The sequence below is a fragment of the Oratosquilla oratoria genome, unplaced genomic scaffold, assembly GCF_046742065.1.
Source record: "Oratosquilla oratoria isolate Oo_2021 unplaced genomic scaffold, ASM4674206v1 SCAFFOLD174, whole genome shotgun sequence".
Taxonomy (NCBI): domain Eukaryota; kingdom Metazoa; phylum Arthropoda; class Malacostraca; order Stomatopoda; family Squillidae; genus Oratosquilla; species Oratosquilla oratoria.
The window spans coordinates 62501-71915 of record NW_027467527.1 but is presented as its reverse complement, the minus strand read 5'-3'; the positions used below and the strand labels follow the sequence as shown (position 1 = coordinate 71915).

Below are 9415 nucleotides of genomic sequence, written 5' to 3'. Positions count from 1 at the left end.
CCTTCCTCCTCCCTTATTTCTTTCCTTTCCTTTCTCTCCATTCTTCCCTACTTCCCCCTTCTCTTTCCCCTCCTTTCTTCTCTCCTTTTCCTTCCTTCCTTCTCTCCTTCCCTCTTTACCATCTTCCTTCCTACTTCACTAATATAATTGATCAATACACTCATTTATCAAAAATTTAACAGATGAAAATAAATAGATAAATAGATAAATAGAAGGATTGATAAATATGTAGATAAATGAATAGGTAAATAAATAGATAGGTAAATGGATAGATAAATAGGGAAATGAATAGATAAATATATTAATATTTTGATAAACAAATAGAAAATAATATATATAGATAGATAATATAATCAAACAAAATTTGACTACACGACGTTCCAAACAAATAACAACTTGTATGACGAAAGAGTACAACCCCAACAGACATATTACGGTAATGACGTCACCAAAGACTAAAGGATGAAAATCTTCTACTCCCCCTCTTTCCTTCCACCATCCCAACTCCCTACCCTCCACTCCTTACACCACGAACTATCTCCACCCACTCAAGAAGACACACCGGCATTGCCTCCTTGACTCCGCCCTCCTTAGGCGCGCCGACCAGTTGGTACGGGTCCTTCCAAGAACGCGCACAGACGTCCTCCTCGCTTCTTTGAAACAAGTGGGTGGTTCTGACAATCGTAGTGCTCAGGTCGATCTCAAAATAGAATAGAATAATTCGGTGTTAGCCAGGATGAAATTCCTTAAGAACACTTAGTTATAGCTACCTTTACAGACATTTTTTCACACGTCATTATTTTTCCCATACTAATTTTCTATAATTTTCAAATTATTTGTAATTTTTTAAGATGGCAGAGCCTTGTCACTCTTGGTGGCCTTGGCAGCGGGAGATGACACTTCGCTATTGGCATCGGAATCGTTATCTATGCAACGCTTTACGGAAGCGTTGGTGAAGTCCATAGGCTGGGGGAATGGACTGACAGGTGCCATTTGTAATTGTGATAACCAAGACGAGGCCAATTTTTTCAGTGACAGGTCGTCATCATCACTTATTGTAAGATCCGCCTCAATCTTTGCAAGGGAGCCGGGACCTGTGTATTCCATTTTACGAGGCAAGTCTGCAGAGCTTGTAACCAGTACTGCTGTTTGTCTGTAGCTCCAATTTCCGTCGTTTTCTCATAATTTAGTGAAAGAAAACGTACTAGAGTCTAATTACAGGGGCTACTGCTGTATCTGAGAAAGCTGTCGATTTGCCCAGTGATATGATTGTAATGTAATGATGTGACATATGGACTTGTATCTGGCCAACCTAGGTTACATTGCACTCTGGATAAGCGTAGGTGAGGGAGGATGGTAGTTTTGTGATATGTCACAGAGGTAAATGCAACGAGGAAGTCTAGTAATGAATACTGAGCTGGACATTTCCGTAGTCCAGTGCAGATAATCACCTCGTACCACCATTCATAGTAATATTCGTACGTGATTACACCTATTTTAATTTAGGGAATACAATAACAAGACATATCGAATTGTAATTTTATATTTTTCCACCATATACTTCTGAATTTAAGAAGAAAAGTGACATTACGGGCATAATTCCGCTGATGACGTCATGTCAGCAGCATGACGTATCTATCCGTTTTGATGACGAGTTTCCGCAGAACGGCACCACTGCTTGTAACTTGAGCAGTTTTACCAGGTGAGTGATGTAGCCATGACGTGGGTACCTGCGTCAAACACCTCGCACTGCGCATGCGCAGATGTGAGGAATTCGTTCAGGGAGGCCCTCCCCGAGTACTAATCACTTTTCGGCCAAGTTCCACAACAATCAAGTTCATTGATAACACTGCACGATGCATTGAGTTTTAACACGGCCTCCGGCCAACTCCGAATACTAGGAACACCGTATATCTTGCGAAATCGGGGGTCAGTAGCAGAGCTTATCCAAGCAACCGCCACCTACCGTGTCCAACCTCGAAGTCCAATATCGGTCTATAATGTGAAGTAATAGAGAGCGGGAAGTTTTGAGAGTATAGTGTCACCAATGTTGGCTCCACTACAAGTCGCCCTTGTTGGAAGCGGCCTGCCTGAACCAAGTGGTAGGAAGAGAAGGTATGGAAGCTTTTTCAAAAAATGAGTCAGAACACACCATAACTCCATTGAGTTTGCCGTGGTATGATTCCCTTGGGCACACTTGGAATAAGTACTTCCGTATTCTGTGCTGGCGGTTGGTGGTGTTCTCGTCGGAATGTATCTGTAAAACATAATTTCATTGCGGTGTATATACCCTTACGCACTCTTGGGATGAACTCTTCCGTGCTTAATGCTAACGGCAAGTACTATTTCTTAAAGAACAGCTATCTTCCAGTAGAATAGCTAGGATACTTAAGGTCAATGCTTTACTAATGTCCGTTTATTGAAAAGGTCAATGATACTATTTACAACAATGGTGACGAAATTCTTGATTCTTTGTTTTTAGTATACAATAATTCAATTTTTTTTTTACAATACATATATATCATTGTTACAGGATCCAGAGGATTCTTTTTTATTTACAAAATAAATAAAGTTGCTGGAGTGAATATATATATTTGTATGAATATGAATTAATCAGATGCGTGTCGTGCTAAAGGGTGACCATAGTCTTGTCCTGTACTTGGCGGTTACGAGTCTTAAAGGGAACACTCCACGTGTTGGCTACAGAACACTACATGGGAAACTGCGATTTGACAGTTTGGTGAGTATGAACTGTCTATCGGTCTCTGCCTGTCTATCTGGCTCTGTCTATTGCTCTTTCTCTTCCTGTATGTCTATCTGTGTCCACCTGTCTGGCTATGTCTCTCTCTCCATCTGATTCATCTGTCTCTGTCTCCATCTGATTTATATGTCTGTTTCTCTCTTTCTGCCTCTGTCCCTAGATGTCCTGTTCACGCTTTTTACGGGAATTATATCCAAACAAGTTAAACACGGTTTACAGAACAGTTACACATTTTACGAAACATAATATTTTTTCCTTCCTTTAATGTTATCAATCCATTGAACTTTCGCCGATTCTTTGCAGAATTTTCATTTGTATGAGAACTTTTCCTTAGGTCAACCTGCCATCCTAATCCATAGATTTATCTAACTTTGTCTTAATCCATTGTTTCAGCGCTCAATACATGGTTACTAAATATATTGTACTTTTTAACCACACTATTGGTAAACCAGCTCTTAGCTATTTCCTTCTGAAACCTAAATAGATAACTGCTGCCCCCTCTCATTTTAGCTCCTCGTGGATGAAGGGTAATCCCTAGGTCCCACCACACTCCTCAAATCAGAACCATACAGTTAGGCACAGCACCACAGCCGTAGTCCTACTGCAAAGTTTGAGCAAGAGGGTTGACCACTGAGCCGTCTGTCAATTTGTCTACCACACGTATCGCCTAACAAGTAATGTTTTTGTGTTTATTTCTCTGTTAAAATGCTAATCAAAAGGTGACTAGATGAGTTTTTTTTACTTTGTGTCTACATTTGTGTTTAATATCTTCATATTCCTTATTGCTGTCAGTCTTGAGATATCAATTACCTTTTCCAAAGGACCGATTACCACTACCATGATGAGGGGCACAGGAGTAGTTCTGCTTCTGATGTTGGTTGCCTGTTTCGTCACGGCGCAAGGCAAGTCTATTCAAGGTAAGTGGATAAAAGGAAGTGTTAAACTGTTGCCGTTTTGAAAAGTTTTCCCTCGTTTGAACAAAATTGCCAGAATGGATAGAAGAGTCGTGTAAAGTAATAAAATTTAACTGTGCACGGCCAACAACTCTGTATTGTAGTCTGTTTCATCGAGCCAGAGCCTTCCAATAAGAACATATTTTTGTACTGACAGTTTGCTTAAAATAACTTTCTCTACGGGATTCGAACCCACGGCAATGAGGTACTATATTATCTCGAGCTAAGAACGCTATGAACTGTCTCCACGAGATGGACGTACGTACGTGAGTGTGTGTGTGTGTGTATTTACCTAGTTGTATTATCCGGGAGAGGAAGCTATGCTTTTCGTGACCCGTCTTTATATCTCGCAATATTTAGTTTGTTCTAAAATTCTTGTATGGTGTTTCCACACACTATTGTTTCGTGAGTGAGTGAGTGAGTGAGTGAGTGTGTGTGTGTGTGTGTGTGTGTGTGTGTGTGTATTTACCTAGTTGTATTTACCTAGTTGTATTTCACGGGAAGGAGAGCTACGCTCGTGGGGTACCGTCTCCATATCTCATTTTATCTAAATTATTTTTAAATTCATGTATTGTTCTTGCACACACTATTTTTTCATCCAACTTGTTCCAACTGTCTATTACTCTGTGAGGAAAGCTGTTCTTTTTCAGATCTCTTCTATAGCTGTCCTTCTTGATTTTCCTTCCGTGTCCTCTTGTGTTTCCATCATCCCATTTTATCAAATTCTCTCTATCAATAACTTCTATGCCTTTCATGATTCTGTAAATAGATATCAAATCTCCTCTCTCTCTTCTTTGCTCTAATGTCTGTAGTTCAAGTTTTGCTAGTCTCTCTTCATATGATAGTTTTGAGAGTTTTGGTGCCAATTTTGTAATTGCTCTTTGTATTCTTTCAAGTTTTTTTTTTATACATTTTTTTGTACTTGGTGACCATACTGTTGCTGCATATTCCAATTTTGGTCTTATCAGAGTGGTTAGAATTTTCTTCACCATTTCTTCATCCAGGTATGCAAATGCCACTTTGATTGTTCTTATCAAATTATAAGTTTCTCCAAAAATCGTATTTATATGTTTCTCAGGTGACATGTTATTCATAACAATGACTCCCAGGTCCTTCTCATTCTCTACTTTTTTTTATTCCTTCTTCTCCCAATTTATATGATCCTATTATTCTGTTTTTGCTTTTTCCAAATTCCATTATACTACACTTTTTAGTGTTGAACTCCATCTCCCACTTCCTACTCCATTCCTGTACTTTGTTCAGATCGTTCTGTAGTGACTCACAATCTTCATCCGTTTTCACTTTTTCAACAGTTTTGCATCATCTGCAAAGAAGCTCATATAACTTTTAATTCCTTCATCCATATCATTAATATATATAGCAAACATTATTGGGGCCAGAACTGTTCCTTGTGGGACACCGCTTATTACTTCATCCCATTCTGAGTGTTTATCTCTTATCACCACTCTCATTTTTCTTTCTTGCAAAAAGTATTCCATCCATTTAAGCAGTTTGCCCTGTATTCCTCCTTCAGTTTCTAATTTCTTAAGCAACTTTTTGTGTGGTACTTTGTCAAAAGCCTTTTTCAAGTCCAGAAATGCACAATCAGCCCATCCATCTCTTTCTTGTATTATATCTATTAGCCTTGAATAGAAACATATTAAATTGGTGACGCATGATCGTCCTTGTCTGAATCCAAATTGCCTTGTATTTAGCACGTTGTTTTTTTCTAAATATTTTACCCATCTACTTTTGACAATTCTTTCACAAATTTTTGCTATTGTACTTGTTAGAGAGACTGGTCTATAGTTGGTAGGGTCTTCCTTATTTCCCCCTTTATATATAGGTACTATATTTGCTTTTTTCCAATCTTCTGGGACTTTTCCTTCTTTCAAGGAACTGTTTATTATGCTATGTATTTTGTCTGCCAGTTCTTTCCTGCATTCTTTCAGTATCCAGTTTGCTATTTCATCTGGTCCATGCGATTTTCTAACATCAAGATTACTCAAGTGTTTCAATATTTCATTCTTTGTTACTTCTATTTCTTTCATGGGGGGGACTTTCTCTTTCCATTCAATCTCTTCAGGTTTTATGTTCTCTCTTGTAAACACTGATTTAAAATGTTTGTTCATAATTTCTGCCATTTCTAATTCCTCTGTATATTCAACTCCTCCTTGCCTTAATTTTTCCAAATCTTGTTTGTTTTTCCTTTTGGAGGTGCTCAGATGAGAGGGAGGGTGGGAGGGGTGTGGAGTGTATGTAGGGATGAAATGGGTGGGAGTGTTTTTATGCCTTTCCCTTTTTGGCTACCTCCCTTGTAAGGGGGAAAAACCTTGGTATATGTATGTATGTATGTTGTTTGTTTTTCAGTTTGTTGTGTGTGTGTGTGTGTGTGTGTGTGTGTGTGTGTGTGTGTGTGTGTGTGTGCGTGTGTGAGTGTGTGCGTGTGTGCGTGTGTGTGTGTGTGTGTGTGTGTGTGTGTGTGTGTGTGTGTGTGTGTGTGTGTGTGTGTGTGTGTGTATGTGCATTTACCTAGTTGTATTTTACGGGAAGGGGAGCTATGCTCGTAGTGTCCCGTCTTCATATCTCATTTTATCTAAACTATTTTTAAATTCATGAATTGTTTTTGCACACACCATTTTTTCGTCTAACTTGTTCCAAATGTCTATTACTCTGTGGGGAAAGCTGTTCTTTTTCAGGTGTGTGTGTGTGTGTGTGTGTGTGTGTGTGTGTGTGTGTGTGTGTGTGTGTGTGTGTGTGTGTGTGTGTGTGTGTGTGTGTGTGTGTGTGTGTGTGTGTGTGTGTGTGTGTGTGTGTGTGTGTGTGTGTGTGTGTGTGTGTGTGTGTGATATTTTATTCACCCCTTGATTCTCACCCTCACTCTTTTCACTTCTTTCCAAAAAATTTCTTTATTACTTTTCAAACTTATCTGTGAAACTCTTATCCCATTTTACATTTGCTCTCTTCTTTCTTTGGTTCCCTCACCTTGCCTTCTGCTTTCATAATTTGGTGCGTCTTATACTTGCCTGGTCCCAGCGTGCAACCAATCCTCATGCGCTCGTCCCTTCTATTCCACCACTGCACCGCCTTCACCACTTCATCCGACCATTCACTGCCCTTTCTTCTTTTCCCTACCATCCTTTGTCCCACATACCATCTTCGCGCACATCCTCCTACCTTCAACTAACTAAATCAGCGAACACAATGCTAAATAGCAAACGAAATAGGCGAGTGATTGTCTTCATAGAGGCGCTGGTAAACTAGTGTCAACAACTACAAAAAAAAAAAAAAAACGGGTGCAGTAGTCCTCGTTTTCAACTCGACTATTATGATTATATTCCCATCAGTTCTTAGACAAGTCTGTTATTTTTATTTTACTTATTAGTTTACCAATAGTATTACTATCGTTAACTTGATTAACTTCTAATTATTAAAATCTGCCATCATATTTTCCTCTGGCAGATGGTCCTGGCAATGGATGCCCGTCCATTCCCGAAGGTCAATTTGGTATATGCGTTCAGGGGTGTGGTCCCGAAAGACCCTGTCCTCCAAACTCCATTTGTTGCTCCAATGGCTGTGGTACGCAATGTCAAGAAGGTAAGCATAATTTCTTATTACTTTATTTGTAATTAAATTGTATATTTTCTATACTTATTTATCTTATTTGATTTCATTTTTTCTGTTTTTTTTTTTTTTTATTCTATCTTTATTGTTTTATTTTGTCTTGTTTTATTATCTAATTTAAAAGTTTTGTGACCAAATTTCTTTTCCAATGTGAGCAGTTTCTTTGCGTCACTTCAGGCTTATGTTACACCTTTTTACTACTTTCTCGTGTCCCTTCTTTCCACTGCACCGCCTTCACCACTTCATCCGACCATTCACTGCCCTTTCTTCTTTTCCCTACCATCCTTTGTCCCACATACCATCTTCGCGCACATCCTTCTACCCTCGACTAACTAAAACAGCTAACAGAATGCTAAATAACAAACGAAAGTTATTGTCTACATAGAGGCGCTGGTAAACTAGTGTCAACAACTACAAAAAAAAACAAAAAAAAAACGGGTGCAGTAGTCCTCGTTTTCAACTCGACTATTATGATTATATTCCCATCAGTTCTTAGACAAGTCTGTTATTTTTATTTTACTTATTAGTTTACCAATAGTATTACTATCGTTAACTTGATTAGGTATTACTTCTAATTATTAAAATCTGCCATCATATTTTCCTCTAGCCGAAGGTCCTGGCAATGGATACCCGCCCATTCCCCCAGTTCAAGTTGGTATATGCGTTCAGGAGTGCAGTCACGTAATATCCTGTCCTCCAGACTACATTTGTCGCTCCACTGGCTGTGGTACGGTATGTCGTGATGGTAAGCATAATTTCTGATTACTTTATTTGTAACTAAATTGTATATTTTCTGTACTTATTTATCTTGTTTTATTCATTTTTTCCTGTTTTTATTTTTTTCATTCTATCTTTCTTGTTTTATTTTGTCTTGTTTTATTATCTAATTTAAAATTTTTGTGACGAAATTTCTTTTCCAATGTGAGCAGTTTCTTTGCGTTACTTTAGGCCTATGTTACATCTTTTTACTACTTTCTCGTGTGTTGTTCATATACAGTAAAAGACAGAACTCAAAGACTATGGAAAGATGGAATTGTATACAAAACAAGAAATATATTTTTTACTGTTATTGCGTGGGTATTCCTATCAATGAACCCATGGATGTACACACATATAGACATGAATAAGAATGTCCTTAGTAGTGTAGTGCTCCAGTTGTCCTTGCTGGAAGAAGTTAGGATATTTAAAGTTAATTCCATACCTGGTTTCTGGTTATTGAAAATGACGATGATACTATATACAAAAATGGTGGCGAAATTCTGGATTCTTTGTTACGTATGCAATCACTCACAATCTTTTTACAAAACACAAATATCCTCTTTACAGGATGCAGAGGGATATATTTTCTTATATTTACCAAATAAATGAAGTAGCTATAATGAACATTATTATTTATATTTATTAAAATTATACTATATACAAAAATGGTGGCGAAATTCTGGATTCTTTGTGTTACGTATGCAATCATTCAAAATCTTATTACAATACATAAATGTCCTCTTTACAGGATGCAGAAGGATATGTTTTATTTCATTTACAAAATAAATGAAGTTGCTATAATGTCCATTGTTATTTATGTTAATTAAAATTAGTCGAACGCATGTTTTAAGGGGAGACCATAGTTTTTCCTGTGCTTGGCGGTCACGAGTCCTAAAGGGATAACTACGCGTGTTGGCTACAAAACACTACGGTAGTAATGTACAGTTCGCATATTTTTATGTGAGAAATGAAATTTATCGACAGCCATGACATCTAACAGTCTCTTCTTCTCCACCATTCTCAGCAGATGACGACTAGACCAAAGCTGTAGTTCCAGCAGAGGGTCATCCATATTACCTGGAAGCTTCAGCATAACTGTGCGCCATCTAGGAGGTCATGTGACCACTCACGCATACTCAGATGTTCTCTCTTAAAAAAATCTTAGTAATAATGATATGTGCGACCAGATCCATCTACATATGAAGTGCTTGATCATTGTTGAATTCCAGACAAACCTGATTTGATAATCAACTTCAAGAAAGGCACTGAATATTTTTTAACATAATGTAAAATTGGTCTCCTACGGCCATTTGCCGCC

General features: G+C 38.1%; 1 protein-coding gene across 4 annotated transcripts in view; it reads left to right on the top strand.

Annotated features, from left to right (window-relative positions):
• Positions 1-551: 551 nt before the first annotated feature.
• LOC143022781 (WAP four-disulfide core domain protein 18-like) overlaps positions 552-9415 on the top strand; it is a 9056-nt gene continuing 192 nt past the window's right edge. Inside the window, exons 1-7 of one of the 4 annotated variants that reach the window (XM_076181143.1) lie at positions 597-664; positions 2618-2740; positions 3272-3435; positions 3583-3678; positions 7177-7311; positions 7946-8083; positions 9125-9415. The exon at positions 9125-9415 is cut by the window's right edge and continues 192 nt beyond it. In XM_076181143.1, the coding sequence (XP_076037258.1) occupies positions 3600-3678; positions 7177-7311; positions 7946-8083; positions 9125-9135 (363 nt within the window). In that variant the 5' untranslated portion in view covers positions 597-664; positions 2618-2740; positions 3272-3435; positions 3583-3599 and the 3' untranslated portion in view covers positions 9136-9415. Of the gene's footprint in view, positions 665-2617; positions 2741-3271; positions 3436-3582; positions 3679-7176; positions 7312-7945; positions 8084-9121 lie in introns of all 4 variants that reach the window. The other 3 variants (XM_076181139.1, XM_076181141.1, XM_076181140.1) reach the window with 3 other exon arrangements.